The 22,389-nt window shown below is 42.9% G+C and overlaps 1 protein-coding gene across 1 annotated transcript in view; it reads right to left on the bottom strand.

Annotated features, from left to right (window-relative positions):
* Positions 1–22,389, bottom strand: part of LOC143989263 (uncharacterized) — a 436,678-nt gene that overhangs the window by 410,727 nt on the left and 3,562 nt on the right. Inside the window, exon 2 of the mRNA XM_077489335.1 lies at positions 19,696–19,833. Coding sequence (XP_077345461.1) covers positions 19,696–19,833 — 138 coding nt within the window. The remainder of the gene's footprint in view (positions 1–19,695; positions 19,834–22,389) is intronic.

Below are 22,389 nucleotides of genomic sequence, written 5' to 3'. Positions count from 1 at the left end.
GAACCCTCTAAGCCACGGAGCTGCACATGTAAGAACCTCCTACACATAAATACACTTAAATACTGAATTTCTTTGGACATACAGGTGGTGGAATTATATTACTCAAGAGTTATTCTTCTTGATTTATTCTGTGATATTTGCTGGTTCTTTGTGGGTGAGTGTAGAATAGTGATATTACCCTCAAGTTTTTAGGAATTACATTTTGAGTTCTGATGTTGGCACAGATATCACATTTTTTGGGCTCAAATTATGATTATTTATAAATAATAAAAAGCACAAAAAATTGTGACTCATTTTAAATTTGCATCAACAATGGTATTGCTTGCAGTTTGTAAAGACACCTGTGTGAGTTTGGGTAAAGATTGTTGTGAGATGTAGAGTAACAAGTGAAAGTAACAGAGAAAAATATATTTTACCGAAACATCAAAACATTCCACATTTTAGCATTCTTAAAAACAAAATATTTGAAGTAGAAGCAACAATGTTGCAAAGGAAAATTTATTTCAGAGAAAGATACGTTTCATCTCAACATTAAAAGGATTTATTTGGGAAGTTAACATTGTTCCATTAGAATCAATGGCTAAAACTTGCATTGCACTATGATAGCGCAGATTTTCACTTCCAAAAAACGCTCTTTAACAATGCGCTAATTTTCATATGTACTATAGTGCCTTGTAAAAAAGACACTGGAGCTAAAATGAGAGCTATTTGCAGGTCTGAGCATGCTCAGTTGTGGTGGCTCCTAGTTCTACAAAAAACGGGGAATTTATCTCTTCTCAGACTTTTAAAGATGTTTCAGTGTAGAAATCACTTTTTCACACAGTTTAAAAGCAGATTATCTTTAAATAATATACCGCATATTTCAGTACCATTTAGGCAATTATATCATGTTCTAAACAATATTTTCATGTGCAATTCTCCAGGTTTTAATAGAGTAAGGGTTTGGGCACTATTAATAAATTAGATTTTGGGAGTATTTTTTTTTACCAGCGCTATAGTGAATACCATTTTGGCTCTAGTTTGTGGTAATTAGCGCTATTTAGCATTGCGCCGCTATAGTAAATAACCCGCAATATTTTTACTGTTCAAATTTGAATGGAATTCAATGTAAAATTCGAGTCAAATTTCAATTCAATATTCGGAAATTCAGTAAAATAGAAACTAAGAAAAACGTTTTATTTTAAAAAAAAATGTCAGTCTTTTTTACGTTTATTAAGCAAAAAGTAAAAAAAAAAAAACAGCAGTGATTAGCCACTTCAGTCCCGGAAAGGTTTTACCCCCTTCATGACCGGGACATTTTTTGCAATATGGTACTTCAATACTTTAGCTGATAATTGCACAATTTTGTGACGCTGTACCTAAGTAAAATTGATGTTTCCCACAAATAGAGCTTTCTTTTGGTGGTATTGATCACCTCTGCGGTTTTTATTTTTTACATTATAAACAAAAAAGACCAACAATTTTTTTAAAAAAAATAATAATTTTTATTTTCTGCTATAAAACTTACCCAATAAAAAAAGTAAAAAAAAACAAAAAATCCTATTTCTTCATCAATTTAGGTCAGTTAGTCTTCTGCTACATATTTTTGGTAGAAAAACAATAAGCGTATATTGATTGGTTTGTGCAAAAGTACATATTTTAGCACTGATTAATGTAATAATGTCACTGGTTCCCAAAAAAGTGTGAAAAATGTCAGTTAAATGTTCGATCTGTCTGCCACAATGTCGCAGTCCCGCCAAAAATCGCTGATCCCCGCCATTACTAGTAAAAAAAAAAAATTATAATAATAAAATGCCATAAATCTACCCCCTATCTTGTAGACGATTGGACATTTGAACTAAAAAAAACTGTGTGAACCAGGCTTTAGATCTCATTCATATGTTCTAAATGGCCATGGAATGGCAAATATACCATGAATACCTACAGCCAGGATCCCAGATGTTTCATTTTTTGTTAGCTGCTCAGCCTGTTTAGTGATGGCTGAAAAGAGACACTGCTGTTAACGTGTATCTGTACATCCAGTGGTCCCCATATTGGGGTGTGGCCTGGCGGGAACCTGGGCTGAGGTCTCCCCCATCACTGCTACCTTACCATAGGACACCGTAGATGTGCGGCACCAGGGTTTTTTTTTCTCTCTTCCCTTCAGGGACTACAGGAGCTGGGATGAGCTCCATCCCTCATCGGCACTCCTGCAGTATATTCGGTATCAACTACATTACTCCCCACTTCGATTGAGCCTGAGCGACACCCTAACAAACCGTGGGTCACAGTGGTTACCTGCTGTTAGGGACACATTTCTGAACCTGGATGCAGAGAGACTTTATCCAAGGGCAAAAATGTATCCCTACCTGCAGATAACCACTGGATGTGCAGATACAGGTGGATACATGTTTACAGCAGCAGACAGCCTTTGCTCTTTCCAGCCCATCACTCAGATGTACAGGCTGAGCAGATATTAGAACATCTGATCCCGGGTGCAGGTATTTGCAGTATACTTGCTGCACCATGGTCATGTAGGATGTATGAAAGAGACCCAAGACTTGATTTTAGCTAACCTTAATGTGCAAGTGGAGCAGATGCAAGGGGCAACCGATTGTGGTGGTGGTTAAAAAAATGTGTCCTAACAAATTTTATGAAATGTTTTAAGAGATGAAAAAATAAAAAATATTGTGCACAGGTCCAGGCTGTGGTAAGATCTTAGAGTGGCTACTCTCTGGGTGGAAGTAGAGACTTTGTTAAACCTGCAGTTCAAGGTACCTGAGTTCTTCACCCGTGCCCTCTGTTCCCAAAGAGACTGTGTTTTGTGAAAGTTCTACTGCAAAATAAAACCTTTTGAAAGGACTTTATCGGTGTCAGTATACAAGTCGTTGGGTATCAACCCTGGGAACCCCTAGACGCGGAGGAGCAGGCCAGGAGAAGGTAACCGGTAAGCCCATTAAGTCAAGGCCGCCCTGCAATGGGTTATGGCCGCTACACCTTTATTAAAAAAAATAAAAACAATGTCCCCCGATGCACATCCAGGGTCAATCACGATAAACGGCGCAAACCACAAAAAAAAAAATCCGCACCCATTGCTGGCTACCGCCGACTGACAGTTCTTAAATAGCTAAGAGACGGGGCCACCTAGCGGCGTTACTGGGTGGCTCCACCCCTTCTGACATCATAGACCGATGCATGCTGGGACTTTTTGCCTTGAAGCAAAGCATTGTACAACCCCTGCCATCTCCAGCTGTATCAATTGAGCAGGCAGATGTCTGTCAGCCAGCTATTGAAAAAAAATATGAACCCAGTCATGCCTATACCCAGAATTTCAGTGCCAGCTTGGCAAATTTGCTGGCTTTATAGCTGCTCATATTCCAGCTAGTGGAGTTAGCTTCCATTTGCGACTTTGTGGCCTGTGCTATACCACAATAGCCAGCTGCAATTTAGTTGTTCAGAAGTCCAACCCTGCCCTCCACCATTAGGTAGAATCTAATGTCTCCATATTGCTGGACCATATGATCAGAGGCACCATGATCGCAGACACGTGGTCTAGTTAGCATGGACCTGTGGTTCTACTCACATATGCTGCTGGCTTCTGTATTTATCTATGGGCGTTGCCTGCTCTACTGTTGATTTAAATCCCTTTCACTTCCTGGTCCACCTCCTAGTCTGCCTCTGTATGTATGTATATATATATATATATATATATATATATGACATGCTCAGTGCAGCTCACGTTGTCTGAGCAACTTCCTAGGTTGTCATTTGTGCTCCTGCTTTCCTGGGGGCATGCATTTGTATTCAGCCCCCCTGAGTAAATACTTTGTAGACCCGCCTTTCACTGCAATTACAGCTGCAAGTCTTTTTGGGGATGTCTCTACCAGCTTTGCACATCTAGAGAGGGACATTTTTGCCCATTCTACTTTGCAAAATAGCTCTGTCAGATTGGATGGAGAGCATCTTTGAACAACAATTTTCAAGTCTTGCCGCAGATTCTCAATTGGATTTAGGTCTGGACTTTGAATGGGCCATTCTAACACATGAATATGCTTTGATCTAAACCATTCCATTGTAGCTTTGGCTGTATGTTTAGGGTCCTTGTTCTGCTGGAAGGTGAACCTCCGCCCCAGTCTCAAGTCTTTTGCAGACTCTAACAAGTTTTCTTCTAAGACTACCCTGTATTTGTCTCCATCCATCTTCCCATCAACTCTGACCAGCTTCCCTGTCCCTGCTGAAGAAAAGCATCCCCACAACATGTTTCTGCCGCCACCACGTTTCACAGTGGGGATGGGGGGTTCAGGGTGATTAGTTTTCCGCCACACATAGCGTTTTGCTTTAAGGCCAAAAAGTTCAATTTTGGTCTCATCTGACCAGAGCACCTTCTTCCACATGTTTGCTGTGTCCCCCACATGGCTTCTCACAAACTGGAAACAAGACTTCTTATGACTTTCTTTCAACAATGTCTTTCTTCTTGCCACTCTTCCATAAAGGCCAGATTTGTGGATTGTACAACTAATAATTGTCCTGTGGACAGATTCTCCCACCTGAGCTGTGATCTCTGTAGCTCCTCCAGAGTTACCTCTTGGCTGCTTCTCTGATGAATGGTCTCCTTGCCAGGCCTGTCAGTTTAGGTGGACGCCATGTCCTGGTAGGTTTGCAGTTGTGCCATACTCTTTCCATTTTCAGATGATGGATTGAACAGAGCTCTGTGAAATGTTCAAAGCTTTTTATAACCGAACCCTGCTTTAAACTTCTCCACAAATTTATCCCGGGCCTGTCTGGTGTGTTCCTTGGCCTTTGTGATGTTGTTTGTGCAATAAGGTTGTCTAACAAACCTCTGAGGGCTTCACAGAATGGCTGTATTTATGCTGAGATTAAATTACATGCAGGTTGGCTCTATTTACTAATTATGTGACTTCTGAAGGCAATTGGTTCCACTAGACTTTAGTTAGGGGTATCAGAGTAAAGGAGGACTGAATACAAATGTACCCCACACTTTTCACATATTTATTTCTAAAAAAAATTTTAAAAAAATTATAATTTTCCTTCCACTTCACAATTATGTGCCACTTTGTGATGGTCTAAAATCCCAATAAAATACATTTACGTTTTTGGTTGTAACATGACAAAATGTGGAAAATTTCAAGGGGTATGAATAAATTTTTTAGGCACTGTAAGGGACATTCTTCCTACTGACCACCAATGTAAGGAACATTCTTCTCACTGATCACCAATGTAAGGAACATTCTTCCCACTGATCACCAATGTAAGGAACATTCTTCCCACTGATCACCAATGTAAGGAACATTCTTTCCACTGATCACCAATGTAAGGAACATTCTTCCCACTGATCACCAATGTAAGGGGCATTCTTCCCACTGATCACCAATGTAAGGAACATTCTTCCCACTGATCACCAATGTAAGGAACATTCTTCCCACTGATCACCAATGTAAGGAACATTCTTCTCACTGACCACCAATGTAAGGCCGCGTACACACGCGGGGACTGTTCGCCCAACTTTGTCCGTCAAACAGTTTCGGCAAACAGTCCGCTCAAAATTAGCATGGACGGACATGGCCACACACGGCACTTTTTGAGCGGACTGTTTCAGCGAACTGTTTGCCAAACAGTTCGCTCAACTTTTGAAATGAACGGACTCGCCCACGTAAGGCAAGTCCGCCCATTTCGAGCGCGTGTACAGGTAGGCGGGGCCCGCGAAAGAGACGTCGCGGGCACCGCCGCCTGGAATGGACTTAAAGGGACACCCAACGCCGAAAAAAATCGGCGTGGGGGTTCCCCCAAAGTCCACAACAGACCCTTGTCCGAGCACGCTACCCGGCCGGCCAGGAAAGGGGGGGCGAGCGAGCGCGCCCCCCCCCCTGAGCCGTACCAGGCCGCGTGCCCTCAACATGGGGGCCGCGCGGCCCCCCCACCCCAAAGCACCTTGTCCCCATGTTGATGGCCGTTGGGGCGGTGTCACATGGTATATGTCACATGGGTTGGTCACATGGTGACCCCGCCCCCTTACGATGTCATAGTCCCCATGTGACATCAACCCATGTGACCAACCCATGTGACATATACCATGTGACACCGCCCCATTGTCACTATATAAGTGGCAGCGGAGCGCGTCCCTGGCATTGTGGCCGGAAAGCTCGTCGAGTCAACATCTCCAGGAGAAGAAGAAGAACAAGAAGAAGAAGAACAAGAACGGAAGGTGGCGACGGCGACAGCGGCGACAGAAGACCGGGCCACCGCCTGCAAAAGAGCTATAAGAAGGCGCGGTGGCCCGGCAGAAGAACGGAAGACGGCGACAGAAGAACGGAAGGCGGCGGCGACAGAAGACCGGGCCACCGCCTGCAAAAGAGCTATAAGAAGGCGCGGTGGCCCGGCAGAAGAACCGAAGAGGGGGACAAGACCCCCGAAGCTGTGCAATAAAATATTTTTTCCCTGTGTTGTGTTTTTTTTTGTACTTTATTTCACAGGTGAATGGGTAGGGGTACATTGTACCCCATACTCATTCACATAGGGTGGGGGGCCGGTATCCGGGGGCCCCCTTATTACCGCCTACCTTCACACGCGCTCGAAATGAGCAGACTTTCCTCCGAGCGGGAACAGTTTGCTCATTTCGAAAGTAGCCTACACACGGGCGGACTGTTCGCTCAAACACAGTTTCAGCGGACAGTTTTTCGGAATTTCCGAAAGACTTTGTCCGTCAAACTGTCCGCTGAAACTGTCCGCTGAAAGCCCACACACGAGCGGACTGTCCGCCCAAACACTGTTCAGCGGACAAGGTTGGGCGAACAGTCCGCCCGTGTGTACGCGGCCTAAGGAACATTCTTCCCACTGATCACCAATGTAAGGAATATTCTTCCCACTGATCACCAATGTAAGGAACATTCTTCTCACTGATCACCAATGTAAGGGACATTCTTCCCACTGATCACCAATGTAAGGAATATTCTTCCCACTGATCACCAATGTAAGGAACATTCTTCTCACTGATCACCAATGTAAGGGACATTCTTCCCACTGATCACCAATGTAAGGAATATTCTTCCCACTGATCACCAATGTAAGGAACATTCTTCCCACTGATCACCAATGTAAGGAACATTCTTCCCACTGATCACCAATGTAAGGAACATTCTTCCCACTGATCACCAATGTAAGGAACATTTTTCCCACTGATCACCAATGTAAGGAACATTCTTCTCACTGACCACCAATGTAAGGAACATTCTTCCCACTGATCACCAATGTAAGGAATATTCTTCTCACTGATCACCAATGTAAGGGACATTCTTCCCACTGATCACCAATGTAAGGAACATTCTTCCCACTGATCACCAATGTAAGGAACATTCTTCTCACTGACCACCAATGTAAGGAGCATTCTTCCCACTGACCACCAATGTAAGGAGCATTCTTCCCACTGATCACCAATGTAAGGAACATTCTTCCCACTGATCACCAATGTAAGGGGCATTCTTCCCACTGATCACCAATGTAAGGAACATTCTTCTCACTGATCACCAATGTAAGGAATATTCTTCCCACTGATCACCAATGTAAGGAACATTCTTCCCAATTTTTCTTTATTAAAAGTCTTGCAATCATTAAGCATAAAATCAAAATATATAAATATACATAAATATATACATATTTACATAAATTAAAATAAATATAGCAAAACTGCTCTCAAACCAAAAAAAAAAAATACTTTACAGCAATAACATGAATCCTATTACAACTCACACCATTACACCAGACATCAAACTTGTGAGGTTAAGAAACAATCCCGCACCCATTATGCATGCAGCCCTTCTTCAAAAAGAAGATACTAACCAACAAAAGCTAAGGGAGTGAAAGAACCAGAAAAAGAAAAGAGCTCCTCACCCAGAGATGAGCAGTTCACCAAAGGCAGGTCTGATATTCCTCCACGCCCTTATCCAGACTGCCCGAGGCTCCCTGCCCTTCTCAAGACCCCGAATTTTCCCAACCTCACCCAAAATATCGTGCACCACCACCTCAACAGAGAGGACTTTCTTCCGCAGGGTAATCTGGCACTGTGCATTCCATGTGAAGTAACGGACAACTATACTAACTAAAAACAGTGTATCCAAATCAAAATCCCAGTGAGTCGGGAATGCCCCATACACCCACTCCACATAACTCATGCGATAGAAAAAGGGGATGCCTAGAGCCCTCCCCACCCTTTTATACACCTCTATGTTAAAGGGACACTGGAGCAAAAAGTGGTCCATAGACTCCACTTTACCAACACACTCCGCTCTAGGACAATCCCGATCATCCACAGGGCGATGCTTCAAGTTCCCTCTCACATAGAGCCTTCCATGGAAGGCGAGCCAGGCTTGATCCCTAAACTTCAAGGGGATTCTTTCTAAATTGATTAAACGCAACCCTTCCCTCATTACAGAGCCTGGGCAATCCCTTAAGGCCAGTGACACACTGAAAGCAGAGCCCAAAATCCTCTTCTCCAGAAGCTTCCTGGGGAGGGACTTGATATCCTCCACTGTCACCTGCCACTGCCGAAGTATTTTCAGACACGGGGCAACATAAGCCGGGAGCTTGCCATGTCGGACTCTCAGACTTTTCACTGGCCCGCCATCTTCCCAGCATCGCAGAAAAGGCCTAAAACAAGATTGAAAAATACCCACCCATCCCGGCGGGTTCTCTGCTAGCATGTTACCAAGATTATACTTTAAAAACAGCAGAGAAAAGAAAACTATTGGGTTGACCATTCCTAGGCCACCCTCCCGCCTAGACAGGTAAGTTACATTGCGTTTGATCAGGTTCAGCCTACTTCCCCATAACAGTTGGAAAAAGCAGCTGTACACCCTTACATAGAGAGATACTGGCAAGATACAGACGAAGCTGACATATAAAAAAATTGGGACCAGGTACATTTTGATCAAGTCAACCCTCTCCCTCAATGAAAGCTTCCATTTCTTCCAACTTGCTACTTTGGCATTGGCACACACCAACCTGCTTTCCCAATTTCGATGACCATAGTCACCAGGACCAAATTTGATGCCCAACACTTTAATTTCCTGCTGGGGCTCTGGAAAGGCATCCGGAAGTTTGAAGCTTTCACCTTCCTCACCCATCCAGAAAACTTCACTCTTTTCATGGTTGACTTTAGAACCAGAAGCCTCCGTGTACTGCTCTATCATAGAGACCACCTCCTGCGCCTCCTCCGTTCCAGAGACAATAACAGACACATCATCGGCATAGGCCACGACCTTCAAAGGTGGCACACCAGCAATGCCCAAAAGCACCCCGCACAAAGATCCACTCTCTAGCCTTCTTATGAAGGGGTCGATTGCGAATACATATAACAGGGGGCTCAGAGGACATCCCTGGCGCACACCAGAGCCAACCTCAAAAGGCCGTCCAACCCAACCATTAACCAGTGGGAAGCTCTCAGCCCCTTTATATAATGTCTTCAGCCAATCTATAAACCTCCCCTGCAGGCCGTATCTACAAAGTAGCAAATACAGGTACTCGTGATTGACTCTATCAAAAGCCTTCGCCTGATCCAATGCCAGCAAGTACCTTCTCCATCCAGCAGCCCTGCATCGCTCCACAGCCTCCCGGACAGCTAAAACCGCTGAAAAGGTACTTCTACCTTGGACCGAGCAGTGCTGATGACTGGACAACAAATCGCCTGCCACTGACGACAAGCGGCAAAAAAGAATCTTCGCCAAGATCTTTCTATCAACATTGAGAAGACTGATGGGGCGCCAGTTCTCAATCATTGAGGGGTCTTTACCTTTTGACAGAAGAATCACAGCGGATTGCCTCATGGAGGGAGGGAGTGAACCCTCTTCTAGACAGCTGTTATAAACCTCCGCTAAAAAGGGAGCCAGAATGGACTTAAAACACTTGTAGAATTCAGCTGTCAATCCATCTGGCCCAGGCGATTTTTTGGTAGCCAGCTTCTCTATAGCATGGACTACCTCATCCACTGAAATTGGTTCTGTCAATTCCATCAAAGGCAATGTACCATTTCCCAATCCTGGAGTAGAATCCAGAAAGCTTTCCATCTTGTCCTGACAAAGGTCCTTTCTTCCCAGAAGGTCTGCATAATATGATCTGAAGATCTCCAGGATCCCTGATCTGGACTTCACCAGGGAACCCGTACTATCCCTCAGGCCTATGACCATCTTAACTGCTATGCCTTGCTTACAGTTCTGGTAAGGATCAGGCGAGTGATATTTTCCATAATCCCTCTCCAGAACCAAGGAGGCATGCCGGTCGTATTGACACTTTCTAAGAAGAAACTTCACCTCAGAGATCTCCCCTGGATCTCCTCTATACGAGACAAGACGATCAAGCTTCCTCCGCAAATGCTGGTAGGCAATGTACATACCAAGTTGCTTCTTCTTACTTATGGCCTTGAAAAGTCCAATCGCCCTTTGTTTCACAAGTTCCCACCACTCTGACTTAGTGCTGCAAAAGTCCAGAATAGAAACCTGTGCCTGGAAAAAATCCTCAAAGGATTGTCTTACCTCTACGTCTTCCAGGAGAGCCGAATTCAGTTTCCAGGTACCCCTTCCCCTGGGTGGAGTGTCCGAGGCATTCAGAGTCACAGACAGCATACAGTGGTCAGAGAACTCCACCGCCCTCAACTCAGGAGCCGAGAAAGCAGAGTTCTCCTTTAAAAAGAACCTATCTATCCTACTCTGACTATTCCCTCTCTGAAATGTGAATCCCGTGCTGCCAGGGCAGTGCTTAATATGCACATCTACCAGGCCTGCTTGTCTCACCATATCTCTAAGAAAAACGCTATCGTACGCCAGCCTGTCTATGGAGCCTCTCCTGTCTTCAGGCCTAATTATGGTGTTAAAATCACCTCCAAAGACAACCTGCTGGGACGTAAAAAGGAAGGGCTTGATCTCTGTGAGGAGGCATTTCCTGCCCCATCTTGACTGGGGTCCATAGATATTAATCAGACGCAAGTCCTGCCCCCTAACAGAGACGTCCAAGACCATGAATCTCCCAATCTCTACCTCAATTACCCGCCGGCATGTTACCATATCGGTTTTAAAAAGGACCGCAACTCCGCTGCAGGGCTCAGCCGCAAGAGACCAAAAGGAGGGACCGCATCTCCACTCCCTTTTTGCTAGATGGACATCGGCCAAAGTATTGAGCCAGGTCTCTTGCAAAAATAAAATCTCGGCATCAAACTCGCTGAGCAAAAATAAGGCAATATCACGAGCTCTTGCAGATTTCATGCTGGCGACATTAATGGTCGCCACCTTTATCGGATTGGGAACTGCCATCAGGATGATTGGGGTAGTCGTTTCTTAACCTTTGCCACACTCTCATCACCAGAAACAGCTCTCTTCAAACTATGTGACTCCCCCTCATCCATGGATGATAAAGAAAAAGATAAATCAGACATCCCATCACCTGACAAAACTGAAAAAGGGTTACCAGGAGGAACCCCTCCTGGGTCCGACTCTGAGGAAGAAATAACCACCTTATTTGTCTTCCTCTTCTTCTTTTTCTTCCTCCTAAATGTCTCCCACCCCTCATCATCCGAATCCCCCCCAACAGAGGGTGAGACATGGGATATGGACACCCTTCCATCAGCCCCACCCCCTTCCAGCACCCCCACATTCCCCTGACCACGTTTGCGCTGCCGAGGGACAGGGACTGGAGGCTGAGAAGGAAGATCCGCTAAACCTGCCCCCCCAGCAGCCTCCGCTAGTCTGGAGGATCTACGTACAGCAGGAATAGGGACAACCAGATGGGGGACAGACTTAGGGACCACATCACTAGAGGGAACAGAATCTGAAGCAACAGATGGAACTGACACAGGAGGGACAGACTCAGGGACCACATTACCAGGGGAAACAGAATCCAAAACAACAGATGGAACAGACACAGGAGGGACAGACTCAGGGACCACATTACCAGGGGAAACAGAATCCAAAACAACAGATGGAACAGACACAGGAGGGACAACAACAGTTACAGCGGCCTGATCCTCCTTATCCAGCCTCTGCAGCTCAGCCTCCAATCCTGGCAAGTTATGTAAAGCCTCTGGACACTTACTGTAAGGATGGCCAAGCTTTTGGCACAGATTGCACCGAATTTGGGTACAATCCCTTGCCAAATGGTCCAGACCCTGGCATAGCGAACACTTTTTACGGGTGCAGGTAGAGGCAAAATGGCCCTTTTCACCACATTTATTGCAGACTTTGGGCTGTCCCTGGTAGAATATAGTCAGCCGATCTCTTCCCAGGAAAGCTGAGCAGGGCAGATGTTGGACTACATTGCCCAGCACCCCCAGTTTTAGTGACACCGTCCAGGCCCCTGTCCATATCCCATGTTCATCCAGGACCTTCCGCAGTGGAGTGAGGACCTCACCATATCGGCGTAGCCATACTATCAAATCAGCCTCTGGTATGGATTCGTTACGCACCAGGATGGTCACCGATTTTATCAGAGGCTGCCTGGAAATCACCTTTGGCACCAAACCACTCCACTGCGGAAGGCCCTGGCACCTCCTATGTCGCTCCCAAAATAAATCCAACCCCTCAGGTTTTACAAAAGATAAATCAAATTCATAACTTCCCACTGGGCAAATCAAAGCAAAAATATCCACAGCTTTAAACCCCATTCCCAAAATCAACTCAGCCACCCTCCCCCTCACTGGTGGGGTCCCCTCCCCCTCCCACTTGAACTGAACCACATTCCTCCTCCTGTACCCACCACCAATCCCACCACCAAACCCCCCTATATTGTGACCACCAATATTTACAGCATTCCCCCCACCCTCCTTGGTGCGACTCCCCACAACAGACGCATAACTCCCCATATTCCTCCCAGCAGAAGAGACATTTGTTTGTTTTGAGCCTTCTGACACATTTCCAGCAGATATCGATTGTACAGATTTGGTCTGTACAATCGATGAGTCTTTCTTCTGCTGAGCAGAAAGAGAAATGTCATTTTTATCTTGGTCAGCAATATTAACCCCTCCACCACCACCCACCACATTCACTGCCTTATCAATAATATTACTGTCATTATTTCCTGGCACATTCATAGTTCCTGCCGTGTCCTCAGTCACTGCTGTCCCCATACACACGTCACCTCCAGGCCGACTCTTCTCCTCCATCAGGACAGGACTATCAGCTGAGCAGGGTGAATGTTGTCCTAATACAGCAACAGGTGAATCACTGCAGGAGACTTCCATGGCTGTCTCCACTTCACATGCTGCACTGTGCAGATCCCCTCCCCCACCTGCATCAATCAACCCAGGTGAAGGTGAAACAGGCTCTCTGGAGCTGGCAGCCATCTTGCTTGTGGAACTACAAGTCTCAGCAGTATCAGCAAAATCCAGGCGTGGGGTGCATGATGGAGATCCATCCACATTGCTCTGGTGGGCTGATGACACCTCTGCCAGGGGCTCTCCCTCCATGTCTGCAGAGGGTTTCCTTGCAGCAGGCATCTCCTTCCCTCTCTGTTCCTCAGCCGGGACGCCATCCACTACAGCAGGTGGGGCAGACATGTTGGATGAAGGCTGTACAGCGCACTGGGATCCCTCCACCAGTGCTGGCTCTGCCGGTCTGCAATCCCTCCGCTCATCCTCAGGGACCTCCGATGGCTCACCAACAGACCTGTCTGCCCTCAGGGGTGACTCCATCTGCTGGATGAACTGTAGGGTGCCATGTTGACTCTCAACCCCCTGGCTGGTTGCCGCTGGCGATTCCCCAGCCTGACATGGGGGGAGAGGTGCAGAGACAGATGAAGCCGGGTTGTCTGTTACCTGCTGATCCACAGAACTCACCGATGCCTGGCTGGAAAATCTCCTCTCATTTTTAAATTTTTCAGCAAAAGCTCCGCTTCTGTCCTTCAGTTTATTCAAAAATAAAGATTGTTTCTTTACTTTCTCCTCCATTTGCTGTAACTCTGGCTTCATGGCCAAACGGTTCTTACTCCAGGCCTGGAAATACTTGGTCTTAAAGTTTTTATGTTCAGCTTTTAAACATTTAAGTTTCTCCTCAGCCCTTCCGATTGCCCGAAAACGGTCAACAATCTTCTGTCTGTAGGCATCCACGTTCTCAGCAGGGCCTGGACCCACAGACAGATCCTCCACCTCCTCCTCCTCACTAGGCCCCGTATCATCAGGGGAATCCATCCCAGGGCCTCCCCCAGGATCAGGCATTATTCCTGGGCTGAGCTAGCAGGCAAAGCCCAGGCTTGAAAAAAGGTGTGGTTCTCAGAGAGAGCTCTTCGGGTGTGTCCTCCTCCTCCTTCCCACTGACCACCAATGTAAGGAACGTTCTTCCCACTGATCACCAATGTAAGGAACATTCTTCCCACTGATCACCAATGTAAGGGACATTCTTCTCACTGATCACCAATGTAAGGGACATTCTTCCCACTGATCACCAATGTAAGGAACATTCTTCCCACTGATCACCAATGTAAGGGACATTCTTCCCACTGATCACCAATAAGTCGACAAAACAAACAAAGATGTCACCGCTCCAAGTCAAAACCACTGACAGGCTGCTAGCTCTCCAAATGGGGTTCCAGGTGCAGGCTGATTGCATAAGCCAAATGTGTAGAAACAGAACAAAACTCTGGATAGCCGCACTCCGGATTGTGTAAAAATTAGATGCCTTTATTTCTTCAAAATGCAAGTGCAAAACTTCATTGAACAAAACGTCACAGCAAAAAGGGAACAAAAAAGGATTTTTGAATAAAATAGCTAACGCGTTTCACGCTACAAACAGCGCTTACTCATAGCTAGCTTATGTTCTGAATAACAAACAAATATATACTGTTCATGTATAAGCACACCACAGTGAAATCAGAGGTAAAACCATGACAGCTGATAAGGCTATCATCATAGATTCTCCACACATGCATTCCACACCCAGTTGTTGGTTGGTGAAAATAACTGGGAAAGGAAAAAAGGGGAAAGAAAGGTGAACATGTCTGTGTGTTGAAACGTGATTAGATGAAAAGTATAAATATGTAAAAAATATATATATATACATATAGAGGTGAAAATAACAAAGTGTGAAAATAAAAAGAAAAATGTATATATGTATATAGGCGTGTATAAATGTGTGTATATAAATATATTGGTATAAAGGTGATAATAATGCATATAATTGTGCACTAGTGCAGAGTAGCCTTTTAATGCATAGATAAAGAATATGAATAAATGTCATAAGATTCAAAGTAAAACAGTATTGAATGTTTATATGTATGTAAATAAACTCAAATATTTAGAGAATGAACTGTGTTATAACAGTGACAGGGATGAACCTGCACTAAATAAAATCACATCAGATCGATGGCCATATTTATGTGAACTGTTGGTGAAAAAAGAAAAGAATAATAATGAAAGAACCAATATGAAACCATACAATTGATGGACTTATTTCGATGACAAGTAGTATGCATGCATGGAAAATCCAAGATTCAGAAGCAGATCACAATTGCCAAATATTTCTAAAGTTGTACATACACCAACCAATCTCGTGTTTTTATCGATGTGTAAATTAATGTAAATACACCAATCAATGCATAAAATAAAGTATGTACCTGCAACTACCACTATAAAAAGACACAAATATACAAATATAACATGTAAAATAGTTGAATAAAAACAGAAACAAAAAAGAAAAACAAAAAACCTTTTAGAACCCTCACGGACACTAGAATAAGCCTAGACGCCTCAATCAAGTGCCTAAAACAGTAAATGCACCCAAATCAGGCGTATGCTTTAGGCAATCAACCATCTACTTGAATATTCCATAGATATTACGATTAATGGGCAAGAAAAGGAACAAACATTTTAACCCCTTCCTTCCTAAACTATAATTGACTCATGTTATTCACACGGGTCGCCCATATAAAAACACCAATACAGCGACGTGCAGAAATGTCTGTAATACAATAAATGCAACTAGTGTACAGACACCAACTGTTCTACATAGAATAGTGATATATAGTGTGTAATCGCAGTGTATATAAAGTCACTTAGACATTTTTATATAGGTTGTGTAATATGAAAAGGAAATATCTCACTATAATGCTGTGAAACATCTCCTTTTCTTTGAAGACCAATGACCTGAGTGAATAGTATAAGAGAGTCTATGATGAAATAGAGGCAAGGATGCAATGGCTATAACGGGTGATTGAACATGATCAATTCCGCATAAGATAAAATGGTGATATATATAACCACAATATGTATAAACTCATGTGAACACGGTTTGTGGACTATATATATGCAGAAGGGATCACGCTACAATGCTGTGAGATCTCTTGATTTCTATTCCTTATTTTTATTATTATTTATTTATTAACCTAATGTAAATGACACCTCTCTAGATTATGTAAAGTGAAAAAATATTGGTTTCATATTGGTTCTTTCATTATTATTCTTTTCTTTTTTCACCAACAGTTCACATAAATATGGCCATCGATCTGATGTGATTTTATTTAGTGCAGGTTCATCCCTGTCACTGTTATAACACAGTTCATTCTCTAAATATTTGAGTTTATTTACATACATATAAACATTCAATACTGTTTTACTTTGAATCTTATGACATTTATTCATATTCTTTATCTATGCATTAAAAGGCTACTCTGCACTAGTGCACAATTATATGCATTATTATCACCTTTATACCAATATATTTATATAGTCGCGGAAAAAGAATATTTCCAGTACTGGAAATATTCTTTTTCCGCGACTATAGTCTTTTAACAAGTAAATCTTTATATATTTTTTCACTTTACATAATCTAGAGAGGTGTCATTTACATTAGGTTAATAAATAAATAATAATAAAAATAAGGAATAGAAATCAAGAGATCTCACAGCATTGTAGCGTGATCCCTTCTGCATATATATAGTCCACAAACCGTGTTCACATGAGTTTATACATATTGTGGTTATATATATCACCATTTTATCTTATGCGGAATTGATCATGTTCAATCACCCGTTATAGCCATTGCATCCTTGCCTCTATTCCATCATAGACTCTCTTATACTATTCACTCAGGTCATTGGTCTTCAAAGAAAAGGAGATGTTTCACAGCATTATAGTGAGATATTTCCTTTTCATATTACACAACCTATATAAAAATGTCTAAGTGACTTTATATACACTGCGATTACACACTATATATCACTATTCTATGTAGAACAGTTGGTGTCTATACACTAGTTGCATTTATTGTATTACAGACATTTCTGCACGTCGCTGTATTGGTGTTTTTATATGGGCGACCCGTGTGAATAACACGAGTCAATTATAGTTTAGGAAGGAAGGGGTTAAAATGTTTGTTCCTTTTCTTGCCCATTAATCGTAATATCTATGGAATATTCAAGTAGATGGTTGATTGCCTAAAGCATACGCCTGATTTGGGTGCATTTACTGTTTTAGGCACTTGATTGAGGCGTCTAGGCTTATTCTAGTGTCCGTGAGGGTTCTAAAAGGTTTTTTGTTTTTCTTTTTTGTTTCTGTTTTTATTCAACTATTTTACATGTTATATTTGTATATTTGTGTCTTTTTATAGTGGTAGTTGCAGGTACATACTTTATTTTATGCATTGATTGGTGTATTTACATTAATTTACACATCGATAAAAACACGAGATTGGTTGGTGTATGTACAACTTTAGAAATATTTGGCAATTGTGATCTGCTTCTGAATCTTGGATTTTCCATGCATGCATACTACTTGTCATCGAAATAAGTCCATCAATTGTATGGTTTCATATTGGTTCTTTCATTATTATTCTTTTCTTTTTTCACCAACAGTTCACATAAATATGGCCATCGATCTGATGTGATTTTATTTAGTGCAGGTTCATCCCTGTCACTGTTATAACACAGTTCATTCTCTAAATATTTGAGTTTATTTACATACATATAAACATTCAATACTGTTTTACTTTGAATCTTATGACATTTATTCATATTCTTTATCTATGCATTAAAAGGCTACTCTGCACTAGTGCACAATTATATGCATTATTATCACCTTTATACCAATATATTTATATACACACATTTATACACGCCTATATACATATATACATTTTTCTTTTTATTTTCACACTTTGTTATTTTCACCTCTATATGTATATATATATATTTTTTACATATTTATACTTTTCATCTAATCACGTTTCAACACACAGACATGTTCACCTTTCTTTCCCCTTTTTTCCTTTCCCAGTTATTTTCACCAACCAACAACTGGGTGTGGAATGCATGTGTAGAGAATCTATGATGATAGCCTTATCAGCTGTCATGGTTTTACCTCTGATTTCACTGTGGTGTGCTTATACATGAACAGTATATATTTGTTTGTTATTCAGAACATAAGCTAGCTATGAGTAAGCGCTGTTTGTAGCGTGAAACGCGTTAGCTATTTTATTCAAAAATCCTTTTTTGTTCCCTTTTTGCTGTGACGTTTTGTTCAATGAAGTTTTGCACTTGCATTTTGAAGAAATAAAGGCATCTAATTTTTACACAATCCGGAGTGCGGCTATCCAGAGTTTTGTTCTGTTTCTACACACTGATCACCAATGTAAGGAACATTCTTCCCACTGATCACCAATGTAAGGGGCATTCTTCCCACTGATCACCAGTGTAAGGCACATTCCTCCCACTGATCACCAATGTAAGGAACATTCTTCCCACTGATCACCAATGTAAGGAACATTCTTCCCACTGATCACCAATGTAAGGAACATTCTTCTCACTGACCACCAATGTAAGGAACATTCTTCCCACTGATCACCAATGTAAGGAATATTCTTCCCACTGATCACCAATGTAAGGAACATTCTTCCCACTGATCACCAATGTAAGGAGCATTCTTCCCACTGATCACCAGTGTAAGGCACATTCCTCCCACTGATCACCAATGTAAGGAATATTCTTCCCACTGATCACCAATGTAAGGAATATTCTTCCCACTGATCACCAATGTAAGGAACATTCTTCTCACTGATCACCAATGTAAGGGACATTCTTCCCACTGATCACCAGTGTAAGGCACATTCCTCCCACTGATCACCAATGTAAGGAATATTCTTCCCACTGATCAACAATGTAAGGAACATTCTTCCCACTGATCATCAATGTAAGGAACATTCTTCTCACTGATCACCAATGTAAGGAACATTCTTCCCACTGATCACCAATGTAAGGAACATTCTTCCCACTGATCACCAATGTAAGGAATATTCTTCCCACTGATCACCAATGTAAGGAACATTCTTCCCACTGATCACCAATGTAAGGAACATTCTTCTCACTGATCACCAATGTAAGGGACATTCTTCCCACTGATCACCAATGTAAGGAACATTCTTCTCACTGACCACCAATGTAAGGAACATTCTTCCCACTGATCACCAATGTAAGGAACATTCTTCCCACTGATCACCAATGTAAGGAACATTCTTCCCACTGATCACCAATGTAAGGAACATTCTTCTCACTGACCACCAATGTAAGGAACATTCTTCCCACAGATCACCAATGTAAGGAACATTCTTCTCACTGACCACCAATGTAAGGAACATTCTTCCCACTGATCACCAATGTAAGGAGTATTTTTTCCACTGACCACTAATATGGGCAGCTGAATAATAGGAATATTAATATATCTGAAATTGTTGGTACCTGGCACTGGGTTCCAGCAACTGTATCCACATATGTTGCAGCATTTCTGAGCCCCGGGACAATCCTTGTCACTTTTACAGTAATTTCGTATACTTAGTGTACACTTTACCATTAGATTTGGGCAGCTTCCAGGTTTATCTGTGAAGAAGACAGAGAGGAACAGTCAGTAATGGCAGTGCATGTTACAATGCTAAAATGATAGGAATTGTGTGAGGACAGAAATATGGCATTGGTGCAATATTATATAATATGCAATTAGTGACTACATTATCAGGGTGTAACAACATATTCGGCGACCCGTCGCAGTTTGCTGCGGAAGTGACGTTGCATCGCCGCCATCTTGCTACACTCTACACTTGTCTACAGTAAGGATACACTAATGCCCTGTACACACGGTCAGACTTTCCGACGACAAAATCCGTTGGATTTTTTCAGATGGATTTTGGCCCAAACTTTTCTAGGATACACACGGTCGCACAAAGTTGTCATAAAATCTGACCGTTCAGAATGCGGTGACGTAGAACGCGTACGACGGGACTATAAATGGGCCAATAGCTTTCGTCTCATTATTTATTCTGAGAATGCTTTGTCCGTCGGAATTGTCTACACACGATCGGAATTTAAACAACCGGATTTTGTTGTCAGAAAATTTTAGATCGTGCTCTCAAACAGAAAATTCAGACGGAAAAAGTCAGATGGAGCCCACACACAATCAGATTTCCCAACAACACAGTCCAATCGCACATTTTCCGTCGGAAAGTCCGACCGTGTGTACAGGGCATAAGAAGGGGGAAAGCGGACATGTTGTTACACCCAGTTTTGCATTTTACAATTATTTTTAACAGTAAAGTGAGTTTATATAGTGAAATTCAGGACTTAGAACTCCGTCTGACTGGTTACATGTTGAATTTTAAAAGCAGCGAACGCCTGTCAGATCAGCAAACCTGTAAGATGAGCAGGGATGCTGCTGCTTTTAAAATTCAAGATCTAAGTAGTCAGACGGAGTTGTAAGTCCTGTATTTCACTATAGAAACTGACTTTACTGTTATAAATACGTGCAAAATGCAAAACTCCGGTGGGTGTAACAAGATGTCCGCTTTCCCCCTTCTTAGTGTATCCTTACTGTGGACGAGTGTGGGGTGTAGCAAGATGGCGGCAACGGAACGCCACTTCCGTAGCAAACTGCAATGGGTCGCCAAATATATTGTTACATAGGCACCAATGCTGTACCCCTGCTCCTACACTTCCATCCTTTAGGTCTGTATGTGACTTTTACACAGACACAGCTATGGGAGGAGACTGTTATTCTGAAACTGTACAGCCAATGTTGAGCTTGCCCTCCACCCAATAGGGATGCACACAAGATGTGGACTGCTAGGATTGTGGGAGGCGTGGTCTCAAACAGACTGATCTGGCTTGATAGGTTGGAAATAGGGAAACTACAGATCCCATAAAGCACTGGGTCTCAGATGAGCCAGGTGTTGCTTTTCCCAGGCTAAGTAAAAGAAGGTGGAGGTTGTTCAGAGAGACTGAATTCACATCAGGCTACTAGCAGATCGCTCACCACTGCATCTGAGAGGGAGAGAGGCACAGTGACAGACATTCTGGGACACTGCGGAGTGCCACCGATGCTAATAGAGCCTGAACAATGCGGAAAGATCATCCAGTATATAGAGGGAGACAACTAGCAATGGGCTGAACACCCCTGGTTCGGTTCACACCAGAACTCCCGAATAGGAAAAAAGTTCGGACCCGAGCCGCAAACCCTATTAAAGTCTAGTCTATTGGACTCAAACTGGGAAAAAAAGGGTATGGGGGCCTGGATACTTCCCTGGGGAACACGTAGCAATACAAAACATAAAAAAAAAAGATAATTTTTAAAGAAGTAATGGTTTTAATGATGCTTAAAGTGAAACAATAAAAATGAAAAAATCCTTCAAATATAGTGCCTGGGGGTCCCCCTAATCTGCCTGTAAAGTGGCGCATCTGTACCGTGTATAGAACCTACTGCAGCAAAACTGAAATATATAAAGAAAAAAATGACTGCCTCTCTATTCGTTGAGAAAATGCAAGTAGTAGGGGTGTCTACTACTGTGATTTCCGGCTTCTATAAGGATCCCACGGGTATATAGACAGTACATACAAGCTGGACCATGTAAAAATATCCATACCTGGAATTCTTCTTTATCATGAACAGCATTGCAAAACATGCATGCCACTGATTTAGGTGTGAGCCCCAACCCCCTCCCTTTGGGCCTGGTATGAATTTTAAAGGGAACCCAATGCCAAAATAATTAAAAAAAAAAAAAACTGTGTGGGGTCCCCCCCAAAACCCATACCAGACCCTTATCCGAGCAGGCAGCCTAGTAGGCCAGGAAGGGGGGGGACCGAGTGTCCCCCCTCTTGAACCATACCAGGCCACATGCCCTCAACATCGGGGGTGCTTTTGGGCAGGGGGGGACGGAAAAAAAAAGAATACAAAATAAATAAATAAAAAAGATTGGCCAGCAACGAAGGCTAAGCGCCGACTGCCTGCTTCTCCATCTGACAGTTCTTAAATCGGTAATAAAGGACTTGTCAAAAACTGTCTGTGTGGATTTGCGGGGGACCCCCACACCGTTTAAAAAAAAAATCTATTGCTGGCAAATTCTGCAAATTTTTTTTTTCATTCAGGTGCCAACCTATTGACTGCGT

This window comes from Lithobates pipiens, unplaced genomic scaffold (assembly GCF_037356315.1).
Source record: "Lithobates pipiens isolate NorthernLeopardFrog02 unplaced genomic scaffold, aLitPip1_a1.2 Scaffold_18, whole genome shotgun sequence".
In the NCBI taxonomy this organism is placed as follows: domain Eukaryota; kingdom Metazoa; phylum Chordata; class Amphibia; order Anura; family Ranidae; genus Lithobates; species Lithobates pipiens.
Note: the sequence above shows the minus strand (reverse complement) of the source record. Positions and strands in the feature narration are given on the sequence as shown.